The 21,071-nt window shown below is 30.4% G+C and overlaps 1 protein-coding gene across 2 annotated transcripts; it reads left to right on the forward strand.

The window, feature by feature from the left end:
- The first annotated feature begins 10,457 nt into the window (after positions 1–10,457).
- On the forward strand, positions 10,458–20,053 carry LOC111287302 (uncharacterized). Of its 2 annotated transcripts, none has more exons than XM_089759307.1 (21): positions 10,458–10,585; positions 11,008–11,245; positions 12,305–12,361; positions 12,805–12,832; positions 12,920–13,042; positions 13,916–14,027; positions 14,260–14,297; positions 14,433–14,486; positions 15,417–15,485; positions 15,673–15,789; positions 15,916–15,984; positions 16,206–16,285; positions 16,498–16,626; positions 16,701–16,947; positions 17,380–17,472; positions 17,589–17,756; positions 18,213–18,343; positions 18,453–18,585; positions 19,381–19,505; positions 19,591–19,773; positions 19,871–20,053. In XM_089759307.1, exons 2-21 carry the CDS (start codon positions 11,151–11,153, stop codon positions 19,887–19,889), a joined length of 2,070 nt encoding a protein of 689 aa, XP_089615433.1. In that variant the 5' UTR covers positions 10,458–10,585; positions 11,008–11,150; the 3' UTR covers positions 19,890–20,053. The 2 variants fall into 2 exon arrangements, with proteins under 2 accessions (XP_089615433.1, XP_089615434.1); XM_089759308.1 differs by having other exon boundaries at positions 18,456–18,585.
- The last annotated feature ends 1,018 nt before the right edge of the window (positions 20,054–21,071 follow it).

Below are 21,071 nucleotides of genomic sequence, written 5' to 3' on the forward strand. Positions count from 1 at the left end.
TTTTATCAAACAAGAAAAAAGTGGTAGTAAAATTTGTAGTATTTACAAATAAATTGAAGAAAATATTTTTTAATGAAAAAAAAAATTTATAATTTTTAAAAATTTACAAAAGTTTAGACTTCTTTTAGATGAATAATATCATTTATAATATATTATGTATAAATAATCATTTAATTATAACTTAATATTTATAAATATATGATTATATATTAGATAAATATTTAAAAAATAAATTTAAAATTATGAAAAATTTAATAAAAATTCTGTACATTGTACGGATTTAAAAAGCTAGTTTCATATAAATTACATCAACACATCCAAAATTTTCGATATAGGAAGCTTTAGAAAAATATATTAAGAAATAAAATTGGTGAAGTTTTTAAATTTTATAAATTAATTAAAAAATACCATGCATATTTTTATTATATTAATTTATTGATTTTTAAAATATATGATATTTCATAATATAGAATATATAAAATCCTCTAATTTGATTATTGTTTTTCAAATTCACCAATAGTGTATTAGATAATATTTCTTATTTTTTATAAAAAGGAAAAATTTTTATCTATTAATAAAAAATAATAATATATTAAATTTTCATTCTATTGGTTTTATTATTAAAAACAAATATGCTATTTGATTTCTTTTCAAAAAATATATTGTTAGTTCTTTCATTTTTTTAAATGTGGACAGGAAAAAGTAAATAATAAATTTTTGTTGATGATAAAATTTTGTCATTATTCATTTAAAAATAATTAATAAAATATATGAATATATAGTGAATAAATTATGAAATGTAAGCAGTATTTTTTTCTTCATACAAATTCAATTTTAGATAAAACACATGAAATTGGTTTTATTTTTTATAAAAAAATAAAAAATTCAATAGTAAATAGTATATTTAGATTAGCGCGTGTAGTGACGCGATTGGGTAGGCAAAGATGGAAATCATAAACAAACGAAGGCTCCGGATTGACCGCCCGCTGTTACCCCACGACCATATCTTTATTGGGTCCCACTTCAAATCCCCTTAAAATAATAAATAAAATAATTAATTCTAAATAATTTTTTGCTTTGCCTAACCAAATTGGCTGACCCTAAACCCTAATTATTTTTATATTTTTTTTTCTTTTTTTTCTAAAAAGAAACAAAAAAATTGAACAAAGCTGATCCAATACAATGCATCACCTGTTTTACGAACGATTTTACACTGTTTTCTACTGTTTTGCCTTGTGGCCTTTCTCAATTGGCTTTATTTTGTTTATCATAAATTTTTAATTTTGTTTTTCATGTATGATTAAACATTTAGAAATTATGAAATCGAAAAAATTTAAACGTGTAATTTTTTTTGATAAATTAAGTATGTAAGAATTAAGAATTAAAGATAAATTAAAAATTTTGAAAATTAAAAAAAATTGTATATTTTATTTGAATTATTCAAATCATTATATTTTTAATTTTTTTACTATTTGTACATATATTTTTTTTATATTTTGGTGTTATTGTCCAAAAAAAAAGCTAATTTCATTTTAATTGATAACTAATTTAAGATAATTAAACTCCATTCTTGCCTAAAAACATATTTATTAGTTTGTAGCATTTTAGACTCCATGAATCATTCATTCATTCAATGAAGATTTGATGACATCTTCACTTTAATTTGATAGAAAAAAATTATCAAATAATTTTTTTTGTTGTTTTTTAAATAATAAGAGCATGAACAAAAAGAATGTATATAAAACTATGAGCAAGAAAAAAAATAAAATAAAATAAAAGGTCAATTTGACCAAGCACAAGCACTAGCACTAAGTCCAAATAAAACCCTAAATATAGGTAAGGATAATTTTAAAAAAATAAATGTTGTTTTGATTTTTATCACTTTGTCAACCTATTATAGTAAACTACAAACCATTTCATTTGCAACATACAATTCATCTCAAATCTCTTCTGTTTTTAGTCATAATATTTTGTAATGAAATTGGGCTAAATTCAATCAACCAAATAAAAATTCCTTGTCATGTTTAGTGGATAAAACTTCATATTAATCTCTTTTCAATTCAATGGCTGCCAGCCAAGATTCCCTTTGCTTTCAATCCCCCATGTATTTTTTAACGCATTGGTTGGTGTTCGATATTGGAGGTGAACATTTCTCAATTTTTACTTCAGAATATAGATTGATTTGGAACACATATGAAGTTGAATCACCCAACCCTTTTAATACCAAGAATTTTCTTTTTGATTTTTATTTTATGCTTGAAGTTGTTAAAGATTGAATTTTGATAATTGAAATTAAGAATTTAATATTTTATCAGTAAAAAATACAGTATAAAATCTTGATTTTTTAAAAAATATAATCAATATTATTTACAGATTTTATTTAATTTTATTATTAAAATTAAGAGTTTAACATTTTATTAACAAATCTTACGATTTTAAACCTAAATTTTACGTAAAATGTAGGGGAGAAGTGGTTGATATTTTACATTTAACAGTAGATACATCTCACCTCCAAAATTAAAGTTCAAACGTGGGATTTTCCCATCCTAATCCCCAACTGTACCAAAGAAAGAAAAAGAAATTGATCATTGCTGTAATGCCTGTATCATGAGGTTTTAGGTTCATGAACATGAAATTTTTTTTTTCAGGTACATATATATATATATATATATATATATGCACATGAACAAAGTTGATAAACTCACAAATTCAATCTCAAATAGTAGACCTTTTAACAACATTTACCCATCTAGAAAATAACGACAAGCTTCAATAATTTTGACCAAAATAATTAACTTATCAACCAAGCAAGAAAAGTTGATTGAAACATATAGAAAAAAATAACCAAGAAAAAATGTATAGGAAACATTTGATTCAAGGATTTCAAAGAATGAGATTAAAATCTCCGCAAATAAAGTTTTTTAAAAAATTTCATTTGCGATGTATTTGATAAATTTTCATGAAAATAATTGAAAAAAATCAAACATACATTTCCTTGAGCATTTTCAAGAAGTTTCTTAAGTTTGGTATTTTATATAAAAAAAACTACTTTAAATATTGTTCAAATTTTCTCCCAAATGGACGGCTGCCACATTCATTTTTATGTTTGAACAGATAAATTTTGGTCCCCATTCAAAGGTATCGCAGCATAATCAGGCATTGATGCGCGTCAAAAACAGTTTTAAGTAGCTGTTGATTATGACCCAAAAATATTTAAACAAGTCAATGATAGTAACAAAGGACAGAAATTCTACAATAATCTTGAAAATCTATAGAAAGACAATTTCGTAAACTGCCTATATTCCCCCATCATCTCGAAGAAGAAAATTTCGTAAACTGCCTATATTCCCCAATATCCCAAAGAAGAAAAAAAGAAAAGAAGTTTCAAAGTATAAAATAGTTTATAAGGTCAATCCCAAATGTACTTCTCACATTTTGTCCACCCATTTTTTAATTTGGCATTTCAACTTTCAAATCTTTAAATTGTACTTTTGATTTACAAGCAACTCAAAAAGTCGAGGTTTAATGTCATAAATTGAATCTAAGTATATATTCTAAAAAAAAAAAATTCAAATCTTAATTGCCGACATAGGTTCCTTTTAGATGTGCAGCGTGAGGGAATTAATTTTAAAGCTTAAATTCAATTTGAACATTTTTCGACGATGAAAGCTCTTTTACCATACATCTAATCATAACCATGATCACCGTGAATAAGAAAATTTTATTAGAATTACATAGCAATGGTAAAATGCATTTCAAAATTTATTTCTTGTAATTTTTTTTTTATTATTGAGATGTGATATTCTTTGTGCAAAAAATATAAAATGTTTGGTAGGTTATTTGATATTTATAAACTTGGTTTATATATATTTTTCCAAGATAATGTTAACAAATATGGATCAGAGTTTGCCTGGCTAGCTAGATCATGTCAAAGGACTAAAGAACACAAAAGCATAGGAGAGTATCTCACAAATTTAGGGTTGAAGATGAAACATAGTTTTAAAAGCTAGAAATGATTTTTTTTGAAGCTCTTACAATAGTGTCCATACTATATATGAACATCACAATTAGATATAGATATGGGCCTCACTTCTTCTAGCATATGCTATACATTGCAAACTATGGGCATATTTGAGCTTGCTTCAAAAGGATTAAAAATATATATATTCATTTTTTAATTGTTTGTTCTGTTATGCAGACAAGGAGGATTTGAATTTTAAGCTTTTTCTTTCAAAAGAAACTTGGGATTATAATTTAATTAGGCAATACAATTTATAAAATTTTATTTATGAATCAATTAATTTGTTAAATGAAATTTTTTATTGCAAAGAAGATTTTATAAATTTTTATGTGAAATTATTTAAAACTTTAAAGGATGCGTGAAAAGAATGAGTTTAATCATGAAACAATATTCACAACGCAGTGTAAAAATTACACATTCAAAAGACCTCAAATCAATAATATATTCAAATTAACTTTGAAACTAAATAATTTTTCAAAAATTAACTATGATAAATTTCCCAATGAAATTACCAAAAAGCATGATAATTACAATGTTGTCTTTTGAACTAATTAATAAATAACAATGCACTAATTAATGAAAAATAATGCAACTTTTGAACTAAACCCTCAAAAAATTCATGATTAGAATTAAATTATAAAAAATATTGCTAAACCCTTTTTGCTTTTTGCATGATCCATCAATCAACAATGTCTAATATAAAATTTTAAAATGTTGATGAAAGTAAATTCCTTTGGAAAAAAAAAACAATTATTTTATGTTTGTGGGACCTCTCCATTTTCCTTTAATTTAGCCTTGATTTGTTTATTAAGTATAGTAATTATTAATTTCTAATTTCTCTGGACAAACCTCTTTAAAAAATTAACCATCCCTCTTTTTTCCAACTTGCAACTATTAAAGAACTTATGATCACGTGAGCTCATGCATTAACATGGTACAGTTGAGAATCCTATAAGGTGTCTAGACAAAAAGCTCTTTCAATATTATAAATACATAAAAAATTTATGTTTGGTGAAAGTATTTGAACTTCGTGTATGAAATAATAATTAAAATTTATTTTGATATATTAAATCTGAAATTTTTTTAATATCACAAAAAAAATTAAGAGATTATCATATATTTTATTGTTAGAGATATTTTATGATTATAAGGGGAAGGGCAAAAGAAAATTTTTTTATACAAAGGTGACTTATCGATAAAGTAAGGATATTATAGTCATTTAAAATGAGTTGATATATCAAAATGATCCAAAATATAAAGATTCACGTTAGCTTGTTTAAGACGACTCTTTACCTAAACGCACATAGACGTACTGATTTGTTATTCTTCAATTAGACTTTCACCTATCATGACAAATTGAACTAATTCTGTCAATCTTAAATCAAACTTTCAGAGTTCGGACCATTCAGGCCTAGCAATCTCACCCTCTCAAGTATAAATAACCCCTATTATTATAGGTATGTGTGTTTGATTTCTCTCATCTTTTCTCTAAAATTTTTCTTTTTCTCTCTTTTATCGAGTACTAACTTAAGCATCAGAATATAAATATTGAAAACACCTCATATCTTTACTTTTAACTGACCTCCATTATTACAATTTTAGATTGTATTCTGCTAATCTCGATAATAAAATTTAAAAACCTTTATTGTCAGTGAATACCATAATTTCTCAAACAAATCACTTTATAATTTGGATGACATTTATAAATTAGTTCAAACTTTGGTGTGATTACAATTATTAATCTGTATGTTTTAGATAGATGCTATGAACATAATAATATTTGTAGTCTTTTTGAAGTGTAGGCTTACGTGGTCACTTCATATCCCTACAATGTTGCTTAAAGATATCGAAAAAAAAAAAAAAGACATAACCTCAAGTGACACTTTCAATGGCTGCTAATGTGTTAGGAACCCTTGGAATAAATGTTCTTTGTCGTGAAATACTGTAATAGTTCAAATCTTAATCGAAAACCAAACATTCTTTTTATGTATAATTATATATATATATATGTTATCTATATTATTTGGAATTTAGTATTATAAGCTTACATTATATAATTGTGAAAAATATAAAAAAATTATTGGATGAATACGTGACAATCTTATAAATCTGCTTATAATTACAAAAAAAAAAAAAAGCCCCTTGATGCCAATTTATGAATAATAATCCTTTAACTTGTATTGCACAATATTATTAATTTTGTTTTCCATCTTTTTCTTTCCTCTTTTAACGTGTGGAATTTTGGTTAGAAATTAGCCAAGCAATCAAATACTTAAACAAGTTAACTACATGTGCAAAACATGTGAAAAATTCATTATAGGTAAAGATGTTGATTAAGCATAACTAATCCACCGGTGAATTGACTATAAAATTAATTAGTTGTATTTTCAAGTCAAAGCGCATCTTAACTTTCTTTATTAACCAAATTTAGCTTACAATTTTAGGTATGGCATAGTGACATGATACAGGATATAAATTGTGTATAAATCTTGTGTAATCATTTTTAATATCTTAATCGTATCGACATATTTATCACTCAACACTTTTTTCATTGTGTTTCATGTTAAACACAGGTAACACACTTAAGACACGATTAATTAATTTTGTCTTAATTATGTTGTCGTATCGATATGTATAAATGATACGCTTATGACATGATTACGTAATCGTATCTTCTTGTGTTACTATATAGACACATACAAAATGATACAGTACACATGTATGAAACCCATTTAATTTTAATATAACATGCAAGCTATTAAATTTATTTTAAACTTTTAATTATATAACTATTTAATATAAATATATAAAAAACTATTTAAAACATTTAATTTAATTATGATGCTTATTTAACATGCAATTAATTTTTTATATTAATAACATAAGCACATAACTATATTATAATGTTAGTTCATGGGGATGGAAAGCAAAGCAAAACAAATCTTCTTTTCTCCTCATATAATATCTAATTTCTTTTTGCAATGAAAAACTAATTAATTTAATTAATATAAGCATTGCTTTTGAGTTTTATAAATAAGGCAATATCATGATCTTATTAATTAGGTTGTGATTAACAAAAGAATAATTACTTAAGAAAAGGAGTTTGTGAATTTTAAAAGAATACAAAGAATGAATAAAATAATTAAGTCTAGATAATTATAGGTAAAAATGTTGATTAAACATAATAATCCACTAATAAATGCTATAAAAGTTGTATTTTCAAGTCAAAGTGCATCTTAACTATGTTGATTAATAAACCAAATTTAGCTTATTAGGTTTCACAAGTTCCCTTTGTTCACTAGTTAATGTTGACCTTGAATTATTGGTTCCAAGCAAATATATGTCTTAGAAATTTCATTTAATTTCTTAATTATTTCATGGTAGACCTAGGAATGATTTGGAGTAAAGCCAATGCTTATCACAATTTATAAAGCTTTAGGAGATTTCATTGGTTAATACTTCATCTAGATGCTCAATGGGAAAAACTATTATCATGTCGTAGATGCTATTTTATGATTGAATCTAAAGCATTTAAAAATTTGTGTTAGAAAAAATGGCAGGTGGTCCATGCCCAAAAAATCATTAAGGAATTTGAATCAGAAATGTTTAGTTAAGACTTAAGATTAATAATATTGTCCCCTTCCAAGTCCAATCCAAAGATATGAATTCCACAATTGTCCTCATCAAATCTATCCTAGATACAGAAAAACCTATAATAAAGAATAACTTTTTTATTTTATTTGAAAGAATAGTAGGTTAAAAAACTCAGTTCATTGAGCAATTATTCACAATTGGATTGAGTGAAATGTTTGAAAACTAGTAGAATAACATAATTTGATAAAGAAAAAGACATAAAAACCACTTACAACTACGTCAATTGTTGATAGAGTATTGAATTATTAATTTTAGTAACTATAATTCATATCATGACAACGTCAAATACTAAAAGAAAAGACATGATAACCCATATTCCCAAATGAAAAAAAGAAAGACATGAGAATCCATTTTTAATCATGAAAGAAAAATAGAAAAGTTTTTTTTTAATTAAAGATGCAACATATTAATAAAGGTTTAAAACGTTGAGTTAGGGGTGAAAAGGGTTACGAATTGATGGGCTAACAAGAAAAAATAATTTAGGACAAGCAACCAATTAAAACCCAGACATCTGTTCAGGTTTTTTTTACTATTAAAGTTTGGATCTATAGATTGAATTTGGTTGAATTGGGAAATTACTTGTCACATCATTTTTCTTTTTTGGCTCATAATCAGCAGGTAGGTTTGATTTTTGCAAGCTATATTGCTCTGAGATCCTAAACCAGAACCAGCCTACTAGATCAAAGTAAGACTGCTATTTAGCAGGATCCACCAGACCATCTTCCACCAACCAAATTCAACTCTACTAGTACAATCCCACCAAACATTTTTAATCAAATTCTATTCTTTGAAGTTGTCCGTAACCATGAATTTCTTTCCACATTGATCATGCGGAAAATAACGTGTCCATTTTTGATCAGAAATTGTGGATCAGAAAATCTATATGGAGCATTTAAAACTTAACGGTGATCAGTCAGTGAGGTAGAGATTTATTTCCAACCTTTTGGTACAACAACTTAATGATCTCACCAAATTTAGGTTATATGTGTTTTCAATCCTATGCTATTACTACTCTTGATCTGTCTTTTTTTTTTTTTTCCTGATGTGGAAAACCAGACTGTAAGCCAAAAATTCATTGAAACATTTAAGCTCTTTAAAATCCCAACTGCCATGAATTGTTTTTAGCATATTTAACGTGGGGAAAGAGACCAACAGATGGTTGGGTTTAAGTGACAAATAATACATTGTTTGGGTTCGAATTAATTGAAAGGTTGTGAGAAGATAATTTTCGATAAATTCATTAGATCTAACATAAATAAATTTACTTGAATCGATTTCAAAAGAGATGTAACGAGTAAAATCTAGAAACCTCTTACCACTTAAAAACAATGAAAAAAGGGAAAGCGTTGCTTTTAAATGGTGAACATACTTTAATGCCAACATTTAGACACAACCTCTTGATTGACTTCACAAATTGTTATGTTAATTAGGGGAATAGTGATGAATGATCATGAAGAATTTAAAACCAATGGTGATCTTACATGATTTGTGTTAATGGTAGATCAATGTCAAAAATCGAGTCCAAATCTTCCCAATTATTGGTATGTCATCATTTTTCAATTTACATAAGGTTATGATTTGGATCTTAGTTAATCAATCAGTAATTTTTTTTTAATCTCATTGCTCTTGCAAATTGAAATATGCATCATGGTAACGAGTTCAACTTCACATAAATTCTTTTGCACAAAAAATGCTGTCTGAATTCTAGATTTTCTTGAACACACATTAAAGCTAGTTAAATTTTATAAGCTGAAGAACAATGAAGAATTTATGTACACTTCGATTTATTTGTTTCATTTTGAAAACCTGAATTGTCATGAACAACAATCTCATCATTCGAATAATTTGATATCCTTCAAGTACGATATAGGCAAATTGAAGTGTAAAGGATCAATCATTTGCATTTTGGGTTTGGAATTCATGTCTAAAAAGGGTTTTCCATTCCAAACTTTTATTGGTATTTATTAGTTCTTTTTTTCTCACTAAATAGCTCAATTCATGATGTATTTATAATATCTCAATCCATTATAAAAAAATTTTAAATATATGATATGATATATAAATAGAAATTTAAATTTAAACTTACAATATATCTTTTATGAGATAAAATTATAAAACTTTCAGATTAAAATTAATAATACTCCCTAAATTAAATGTGAATTTTCATAATATTTAAGTTTCGAAGCACTTGAAATAAATAAACCATTTTAAATTTATAAATCAAAATCATAACTTATATAACAATGACTTTGATTATCTAATAATGAAAATTTATTTCATGTTGTTGATATGCAATAAATCAACTCTATTAATTTAAGGATTTTTAGATTGTATTTGCTATAAGATATTGTTTGTTCTAAGAGTTCAAAGGCTTACTCTTATGATTTTATATTTTGAAAAAGGATGCTTTGATAGAAAAAAAATATCCTTGTAAATCATAATCTAATTCTTGACTATTAGATATGAGATTCTTTCCCTTTTAAAACGTGCAAAGTTAAGTTTCAAATGCTCTAAATTTTCAAAAACATTTTCTTTTACTATAATATTTAAAAAAAAAAAAAAGAAAAAACAAAGAAGTCGATAACGGCACGGCCCAGTTTAGCCATGGGCTGTGGGTCGGCCCATTTGAGTGAAATAAAAGAACAAATAAAAAGCAGGCAAAAGATACCGGCCCGTTCATTGCAACGTCGACGTTCATGTCCATAAAAAGAAAAAATAATCAAAACGGTGCGTTTTTTATTATCAACAAATTAAATTTGCCAGTAAAAAAAAAACAGAAAGCAGGGAAACTCCATTAACAGACACTTTTCTTTTCGATCTCTTTCAAGCTTAAAAATTCCACTCTCGACGAAAACAGAGGGAGACAAACATCGAAAGAACGAAAGAGAAAGATCTGCCAAAACCCAACAGGTAAAAATTATAAAAAAAGACAACTTCCCAATAGAAAAAAAGAACTTAATGAAACGAAAAACCAGTTGTTGTTGATTTTTTTGTAAGACACGTGGGAGTGTTGTGGTTTCACTATCAAAAGAGAGTGAAACTTGCAATGGGCAGTTGTTGAATTTGTTTGCAACAATTCCTGTTGTTTTTGTTCGCCTGTCCCTTTAACATATCCTTTCTTTCACCTAACAGAAAAAGGAAATTTTTTTAAGCTTTGCTTTGAGTGTAAGAGCTTATGTGCATTTTCTGATTTCAATTTTTTTTGGGTTTTTTAATGGGTTTTTAGATCTTGTAATGTGGGATTTTTTGGGGTATGCTTTTGTTTTTGTTATTTATAGGTGTGACTTCTATCTGAGGATATTAATGGATTTTGTTTTACATTTCTGCTTCAGGGGTTGGGTTTTTGAGGCTGGTTTTGGCAATTTGGAAGTGGGTATCGCATTTTAATTGAAGAATCGCTGGAATGTGAATGTTTTGAGGGCTTGAATTTTGGGGTGGATTTGATCTTTGGTGTCCAAGGCGTTTGTGTGTAGAAATGGCTGATATTGCAGGATTACAAGAAGCAGCAGGGTCTAGATTTAGTCAGTTGGAGTTGATTGGCAGGGGATCCTTTGGCGACGTCTATAAAGTGTAAGTCTTTTCTATTTCTTTTATTATCATACTGCTTGAGTGCATTTGAATTGTTTATTTACATTTTGTTATGAGAAAAGAACTTAAAGTGAATGTGATGGTGTTACTTGGAATGTGTTATGTTGCACATTGTAGAACTTTGTTTAAATCTTTGCAGAGAGGGAGAGAGAGACAAAAAAAGAAAAAGAAGATTCAGTTTGTGTGTCATGTGATGGAATCATGGAACTTCATAATTAAGTAGGGATTTAATGGGTGTGGTCCCTCTGATATTGTTGTTTTAAAGAGGCATAAAACAATAAATTTGGTTGATAATCTATCAATGAAATGAAAATTCCCCCTTTCCTAAATTATATACATGATTTCAAGATCAAAATGTGGATTAAAACTTATCAAATCTACTCTCTAAAAATTTAGATTTACAATTGTTGTTTATCATGTAAAGAAGTTAACTGAAATCGTAATAGTTGATGATTATTTGAAGAAATAAACTTCTTTCTCTGAAAACATTATGCTTGTAATCAAATTGAAGAGACCAAAGGCCCATTAGAGAACTTAAAGGCAAATAGATAAACTTTTTGTCTTATGGAATTTGTTATTCATGTGAAATTGTTCCTTACTAAACCATCTATACACCTATTTAAGATTGAAAAATTCTTTATTTGATGCACATATATAACTTGTGATTGCCAAACAATTTTTCCTTTGGTGTAAAAGCTACTTGGCCTACTGCAATAGTCAGTGATTTATTTGGCCCTTGTTACACAGCAATATTACTTCTTAGTGATGCAGGATGCAGAGAAGCTTGAAGACTAAAATCTTTCTAGGACCTTATTTAATTACTTTTCTTAAATGAGTTTTATTGTAATTTCTAGGTAGTTTAGGGTTATATGTGGTGTTTGGTGTTTATCTTAAGGTTTAGGGTTTAGCTTATAAGTGCCTCTATTGTCTCTGTTTTTGGTAGCTTTGGATTTTGAAATTATTGAGATTTGGAATTTTGAATTTGAAATTTCCTCACCCTTGGTTCCCTCTGGTTTTCTCTCTCTTTTTCTCTGTTTGCAGGTTTGATAAGGAACTGAACAAAGAAGTTGCTATTAAAGTTATTGATTTAGAGGAATCGTAAGTGGATACCTTTGTTAAATTTTATTTGATTTATTCTGCATTCAAGTGTCAAGAGGCAGGGCTTGCTATGAGCAAGAAAGTCTTGTATATGATCTTCTGTTTATTGTTCATTTGTTTAGTATTAACTTGCTCACTTGCTCCTTCTCTTCCTCTCTTACTCTGGGTCTCTATGTATATGTGTGTGGTTTTCTGGTTACAAAACCACTTTTGCTTGATAAATAAATTAATTGCATCTATAGTTTGTGCATGTTCTGCAAATCTAATTTATCTTCCCTTTATTGATTTCATCCCTCGATGTGAATTGTAATTCATCAACTTGCATGTGCCTTTATTTACTAGCAAGTAGATGGGGCATGTAACTTCTTTCATTCACTTAGTGTTTATTTTGCTCTGGGTTTTTTAGCTGTTTCTTATATTTGCCTTTGTTTTGCATTCTGCAGTGAGGATGAAATTGAGGACATCCAGAAGGTATTACTTTAATTTCTTGTGAGCTAGTAACCTAAGTCTTTAATGATAGGTTAGTAGGTTTTTCATATGTTTTGTTTTTTGTTTCAGGAAATTTCTGTTTTGTCTCAATGCCGTTCTCAATACATCACAGAGTATTATGGTTCCTATCTTAACCAAACTAAACTATGGATAATAATGGAATACATGGCTGGTGGTTCAGTTGCTGACCTAGTAGGTTACTTCTATTACTTGCTTATCTTTGCCGCATGATATTTGATTGAAGATTAACTAGGAAGTTTTGCTTCCCAATTTACATGAACTGTTTTACTTTTCTTGGTTTCACAGTGTTTTTGACCAAGATATTAGTAAATTTGGAAGTGGCCATAACAAAGATCATTCAATGTACCATTATAAGGAAGAAATTGATTAAGACTATGCCTTAAATGATAAAGAGTGGATTTTAGTATCGCTCTCTGTATTTCTTAGTGAGCCCAGGAACTTGATTTCCAAGCTTTTTCCTTTTCACTTTTCTAACCACATTTTCCACATGGGTCATAGTCCATTAACTTTGAACTTCCATTGCTTTTTTTTTTTTTTTCTTTTGGGGGGTGGGGGTGGGGGTGAGGGGAGGTAGGAGCAGTGGCAAAGGGAGAGAATTGTTAATAATGATCTTGTTTAATTTTAAAATATTAACCGCATGATAAAAGATTCTATAGAACTACCTTTCATTGCTAAACTTCAACTAAAGTAGGTAATAGTAATTGCAAAATTTTGAAGGACTTGCTGCCATCTTTTCTGTAGTAGTGCTTTTAGCTCCAATCCAAGGCATTTTCTTTGTAGACCTTGGTGGCCCTTTTTTTCCTGTTCTAGTGTTGGCCGCACACAATCACTGATTTGAATTTTTTGGGCGGTACCATACAACCACCAATTTTTTTGGTGCGGATGCAACTGCCAATTTTATCATATGACTGTGGTTGCATGAACTAGTTTTTGTCTCCTTATATTTGTCTTGGGTGCGCTTGTTTAATATCTGATCTAATGCACTATAATTCCTGAATAATATTTAGTTTTCCTGGAAAGCTAATGACGATTCTTTATTTACAGCTCCAATCAGGCCCTCCGCTAGATGAAATGTCAATTGCTTGTATTTCACGCGATTTGCTGCATGCAATTGAATACTTACATAATGAAGGAAAGATTCACAGAGATATCAAGGGTTGTTTTTCTTCACTCTTTTGGTCCACTTATAAGTCATAAATATAGTTGTCATATAGATAAGAAGAAAATTTTTAAAACATTCGGTTTTAGAGACTTTTAGAGGTATAGGTTCCGCTTCAAATTACATCTCATTTGTTTTCAGCCTTCATCTAATATCTTTAAATGTTGTTTGGATTTAGTGACTTATTCTTTGTTCATCACTGACAACATTTATGCTATCTCTTTGGCAGCGGCAAACATTTTATTGACTGAGAATGGTGATGTTAAGGTACTTTTCTTCCTTTCAAATAGGCTCACATTTAGCACGAATTTTTTTTGTGTATAGCGGCTATGATTATATGTATAAAATAAGTGGAGGTATATGCATTTGTCTGTTGGAAGTAAGTTTATGTCCTTGTAACAGGTTGCAGATTTTGGTGTTTCAGCACAATTAACAAGGACAATATCACAGAGGAAGGTAAAGTATTTTGTTCTGTTAAATATACATCATTTTTCCAATAAGCATGAATTCTCTTTCCAAGCTTTGGCTGCTGCAATTTTTTTTTTTTTTTAAATCTCTATGCCTTTAGTGACACTGATTTCTGGCTGTTTGTTCTCTCTCTCTCTAGAAAAAGCTAATTTTTGGTTCATCTGTGTTTCTTTAAGAGAAAAGAGAAGAAATGTAGACAAGTCTTTGATTGGTGATGGTGTCTCTCTCTCTTCACCTTCCTATATGCTCGTTAGCTACTAAATTATAACACCTTCTTTTTTTGGATTTCAATTTACGGCAAGCTTTGATATATGCTCTTTCCATTTTAAAACAAAGTTTCAGAAACTTGACATCAAGTTTCTCGAAAAGTTCACTTTAAGGTATTTTATACTAGAATTTGGTTTCTTGAGAATTGTTGATAGTTTTTAAAGGCATCAATTAGAAAAAAATGAAAAATTAGTTTTTAATATGTAAAAAGTAAGGTTTTAGGTGTTCAAGAAAGGAAAGAAGGATACAATATCAGTATGTTGGTGGGGTTCAAATCGGTAGTGAAAGCAACTGATTATGGATTGCAACCTTTTTTTTGTATGGTACTCTCCATTTCCAACTATTATCTGTATCTTTCCATATCATCAAATCTGGAATTGTCTTCTCTAGGTAAACAGCCTTGTCAAATGACTGGTTTAGCATGGTATTGTGGTACTATCGCCATCCATGTGATTTTTACCTCCAATGCATTCACTGCCACCAGGGCCATGGTTATCTTAGAAAGAAACTTGAATGATATTTATCGAAGGATTAAAATTTGCTTGCATTCCATTTACCCCACAATTCATTATCTGTTTTTATGCAAACAGTGTATCAAATGGTGTGATTGTCATATGATCATCAATTAACTAATATGGTTGAAAATATCAGACTTTTGTAGGAACACCATTCTGGATGGCGCCAGAAGTCATTCAGAATTCAGAAGGATACAATGAGAAGGTACTCTTAAAAGCTGTGCCTTTGGAGTGTTTTTTCTTTAGTTTTCTGACATGTTTTGCTGCTTTCACCTGTCATCCATCTGCACATTCTCTCCCTCACAGGCACTTATGCACAGTGTGCAATATCTTTGTCTTCTAAGTCTTGTTGAATAATAGCATTCCATCACTTGGACTCTTCGGTGATACAGGCAGATATATGGTCTTTGGGCATAACTGTGATTGAAATGGCCAAAGGGGAACCTCCACTGTCAGACCTTCACCCTATGAGAGTTCTTTTTATAATACCTCGAGAAAATCCACCTCAGGTAATGTCAATAGTTTTTGTTATAATGATGAAATTTAAGTGAAATGATTTATTCTCATGTTTCTTATTCTTTTGATGGATGATCATGCTTCACAGTTTAAATGTAATCAAAATTTCTATCCTGCAGTTGGATAAGCATTTTTCCCGGCCTATGAAAGAATTTGTTTCCTTGTGTTTAAAGAAAGCGCCTGCTGAGGTAAGCAATCATGCTTTTTGCATATCCCTCTATTTGTTTAGGCTATCTAGGTTTTCCCTAAACTCTGTCAGCTTCCAATTAAATTGCAATGTTACTGTTAATGTATTCACTTCTAAAACTATTCTGATGGGTGTAAGTTGAGTGATCCTGGGTTTATTGGCTTAATTTTTTCTGAATGCTGTAAACTGCCTTATGCTTTTCTTTAATCTGTTTAATTTCAGAGGCCTAGCGCCAAGGAACTTCTCAACCATCGTTTTATCAGGAATGCTAGGAAGAGTCAGAGGCTTCTGGAGAGAATTAGGTGCCATCTCGTACTCAGTGTTTCATAATCAACATTTGATAGGAATCTGTATCTGACAGAGTTGAGGTGTCAAAACGCCTTGGGTCACACAAAATTATGTTTATGGTGTTGGTCATGTTTCTGAAATGTCATGACAAGGGGATGCTAAGTTCAGGTATCATTCTTACAATGGTTATTGTAGTTAAGATGCTTGCGTTTTGTGTTCTTAATAGAGAGTGCCCGAGGTACCAACTAAAGGAAGATGCAGAAACCCCCAGAAATGGCCCCAAAGCTATAGGAGAGTCAAACGACACTGTGAAGATTTCAAGAGATATAAGAGGCGAAGAAACTGTTCGAGCTAGGTGGGTTGATTGTGTTAATTAGCAGTACTTTCTTGATTGTGATGGGATTCTTGCTGACTTGTTCTGATAAGCAGTAACCAGGGGAAAACATTTAAAAATGCTGGGTGGGACTTCAGTATTGGTGGACCACAGAGTACAGGTACTGTCCGAAGTGCTGTAAGACCTCCTCAGGTTAGAGAAAGGAAAGTAGAAGTTGCATATAATCAAGCTATACCAAGAACTCCAGAGAGTGGTATTGTGCTTAATGAAATCCCAGAAGTTTCCTTTGGAAAAGACCCTAGAGAGTCATACTATGATGAACATCAGGATAATTACCATGATGTAAGATTCTCTCTCTCTCTCTCTCTCACACACACACACACGCACGCACACTGCGTGCACACAAAACTTGAAGCAATGGCAAACTTTTTCACTGCATTGTGGCTTTTGGCATCAAAACTTTTTCCCTTTTGTTCTATGCCCTTAATAAAATGCTCTGTTGCATGGGGTGATCTATGGGCTTCTAGGACTGTCGTTTTTCTGAAATTAACAGTGGAATTAAACATATGATTAAGTTGGCATGCAATGTAGTAATATGATTAAACTTTTTGAGAATTCTTTTCCTGTATGCCACACTTAGATGTATTCACCAATCATTTATGTTAAGCTAGAGCCAGTTTCATATAATCTGTTGTTTGTATGTCTCTTAAACTTAACTATATGTTATTTTTATGCTCAGATCTTATCACATTGCTTTTGTTGCTTTATTCCCAGGATGAAATGTCTGTCAGTGGATCGGGAACTGTTGTTGTAAGATCTCCTAGAGGATCTCAATCATCTGCATTGTTTCATAACCCAAGCTCTCTTGTAAGCGTCCTTCACTTCCTTCTCAGTTGTCTTCACAAAAATATTCAGTAGATAAAGTCCCTGTTGCCTTTTGTGTCCCAGCCATTGATTTTATTAGATTTCAATGTGCTGTGTAGTCTAGCAGCGAATATGCTTCTTTTGAAGATGCATCTACCAGTGGAACTGTTGTTTTCCGTGGTGAACATGATGACTCTGATTCTTCTCGAACTCCAAAATCCAGGCTAGGAATTCAAGAAAGAACTTCAAGTGCATCAGTTGAAGATAGTGCAGCAAATCTTGCAGAGGTTGTTTTTGTTTTTTTATCTTTCTTGATCAGTTTTATTATGCTTTAAACCATTTTAGATTTTTCGTGTTTAGTTGTGAATGACAATCAAACGGGCTTTAGAGTGTATGTTTCATTGATTAATAAACGATATTGATATGTGTTATGATATTTGTATAACTTCCACTTGTTGTTCTGACTATTTTTGCTACCATTTATTTCTAACATTCACTTGTTTGATAGTTTATTCTTTTACTTATTGTTCTGAATTCTATCTACAATCAAATACATAAATCCTTGTCAAGCTGGAGTTTTTCTAAAACCTTTTGTCGTATAACAAATTTATTATTGGAGACTGAAATTCCTCCTGTAGAAATCTGAGCTTACCATGGAACTTGAATTTATTATTAGCTTCTAGATACAGAGTGTATGATCATGGTTTTTGTTGAAAGGCTCATCTTTTAATATGTCGGTTCAGGCTAAGGCTGCAATTCAAGCTGGGTTGAGGAAAGGAAATGCTAGGGACAGGTCTGCACTGAGCAAGATCAGTAGCCCTGCACATGAAAACAGAAGAAGAGATCAAATGAGTAGCAGTTCTGATTCTTCCAGGTAAGCCTGACAAAGAGCTAACTTTCCATATCTTCAATGCAGAATTTTATATAGCTTTGGTTGTTATTCGGTTGTGTTAATATCTCTGATTATTATTATTCTATTCCAGAAGTTCTCGTGAATATTTTGATGCACAAAGATTATTTCCAAGATTACGACAACCAAGTGATGATGAAGAAAATGCAAAGATAGCATCATCATCTGTACCACTATCCATGTTGCTTATCCCTTCCCTGAAAGAGGTGCGCACCAAATGATGTTTAGTTTAGTTTAGTTTTTTTCCCTTTCGATTAGTGTGATAGAGGTAACTTTGAAATATTCTTCCAATTTAAGCAATCTTTAGCCCAGAGGTTGCATTCTTTTTTACACTTGAGGCTATCAAGATTTGAACTCTGATTACTCGAACTAAGAGGTCATCACTCTACCAACAGGTCATGTGGCTGTTGGCTACCCAAAGGCTGTATTAAGATGCTTGTAATGATATAGGTTTCCCTATATCGAGTATGCTGTACATAGAACTTAATCTTTGTGCAGACTCTCATTCACCCAGATCTTTATCAAATGAGTGATTCATATAATGATGGGAGTGAAACAAGACTCCATACCAACTTTAGTGAGTGGGTAATAAATAAAAAAATATATATTTGGTTATGATAGAAGATGGAAAAATCCAGGAATAAGAGATAGGATATTGAAAATGGTTTTGACTAAAAGAACATTGATCTACGATTGTTTTGAGGTAGAGGAGCAACTTAATATGAGTAAAATCAGGAGGAAGTCTGAAAGAGGTGATGATTAAATTAGTAAATAAGGGTCCTTGCCCATGATCTATATGGACTGGACCTGTGCCAAAGAATGCATGTTTCTAAGTCATTAATTCATGTTAAGAGCTCGTTTGTGTGAATTTATGTCTTTACTCAAAGCCATCATCTGGACATGGTTGTTTGATGAAGTTGTCTACTGTCAGCTGCCTGTATTTATTAAGTCTGCTTTAGATTTGTTTACATCTTAATAGTTTGTCAATGCATACAATGTAGGTCATTGCTGATGATTCAGAAGGGTCAGTTGTGCATGCAGTTACAAATTCTCTCGTAAATATGGAGCGTACAAAGCCTGGATCTTGTGAAGCTCTTGTTCGCAGGTTGCTGGAGCGATTGGCAAGGTTTGAAAATTTTTGTTCAAAGAAAATAAATTTTATATCTCACAGTATCATCCCCTTTCACTCAAGCAGAGGTAAAATTTTGCAGCTCGAAGGAATCTTCATTGAAAGATATGCAGGAGCTAGCAGCTCGCATGTTCAACAAGGGCAAGACGACTCCTGGAGACACACAAAATACAAACATGGAAACTGACAGTAGAAAAAAACAGCAGCATAAAGAACTTCATTCAAATTCCAACTTGAGCCCTCTTGCCAGATTTCTACTTTCAAGGTTTGTTGAACTATTATTCCCTTTACAAATGATTTTCATTTTGAAGATGAAGTCTTGTTTACAATGTGCCATTCTGAAATCTTCTCATGTAACGCAGATGGCAAAGCCAAACATAGCGGGATCTCAACCCAACCTGAAGGAAAATACGAGATTGACTATGTCTCTAGTGTTAACTTTTCTGCATTTCATATGATTTTGATGTACATAACATTTTAAGAAACTTGTGCATTTACTATCCATTATGATTAAATTTTCTATTTTTATACATTTTTGTTTTGCAGTGGCAGCATCGATGTATAGTTAGGTTTTGCAATTATCACATTACAAGATGTAATCTCACTAACATTAATCATTCAGTAAAAATAATCTCTTTGTATAAACTTGCAAGTGAGTTTGCTTACATTTTATAGTTTTCTTCTGTTGTCCTTAATTTTCATGAATGAATATATTGGATGGAGGTGGCAAATAGATGGGTCAAGTTCGGATCAGATTGTTTTTGAACTCAATTTTTTTGGATTACGGTTTATTTAGGATTCTGATTGTTTCACCTTCAAACTTTTGGCTATTTTTTGTTAATCTGGATTAGTTTGGGTTCGATCACATACTCGGGTGGATATTCAGGTTTGGATCAACTTTACCGGCTCCAAGATTGGAGGCCTTGTGACTGTGAGCACCTTTTCAATTAACTTGACTTCGGTTATTGATGGTGCCCTCTTGAATTATTAGGGGCAGCCTTTCATGCTTTAATGGATGAAGAGAGCAAATCTTACATATAATCTTAGAGATCTAACTGAAGTTTCAATTGAACCAATTCTGTGGCCAGAAGTTTTTACAATGGATCCTTCCAAGTTTCATATGAAGGCAACCTACAGCTGCCACTGGCACAAATACTTCCACTTTGGCCATGTAGATTCTTGAAACCTTTCAAGTAAAAGATATGCTTTGATCTATGCCAAGTTCTTTAAGGCAAGCAAGCCATCAATAAAGTCTCCAGTGCATTCAAACCCATTGGCTAATGGGATTTCAGGCAACATGGAAGGCTGTCTAGACTCTACACCTCTGCATATTACACTAAATGGTAGATTCAAAATGAACAGCTGTAACTGAAAGAGTATCGGAGAACTCAGCCATGAAACAACAACATCAACAAACCATTCCACGAAATTTTCTAATTTGAATCTCTAGATGGCAACCATCCATGATGGTTTAGTTACAAATTTGTGACTGATAGGGTTGCTTACAACCTAAGATTACAGGAAAAACAAAATCTATGAACTGAATCATATTCACCTCTTGAA

Source organism: Durio zibethinus, chromosome 4 (assembly GCF_047325235.1).
Source record: "Durio zibethinus cultivar Kanyao isolate XHJ-2024 chromosome 4, ASM4732523v1, whole genome shotgun sequence".
NCBI classification, from domain to species: domain Eukaryota; kingdom Viridiplantae; phylum Streptophyta; class Magnoliopsida; order Malvales; family Malvaceae; genus Durio; species Durio zibethinus.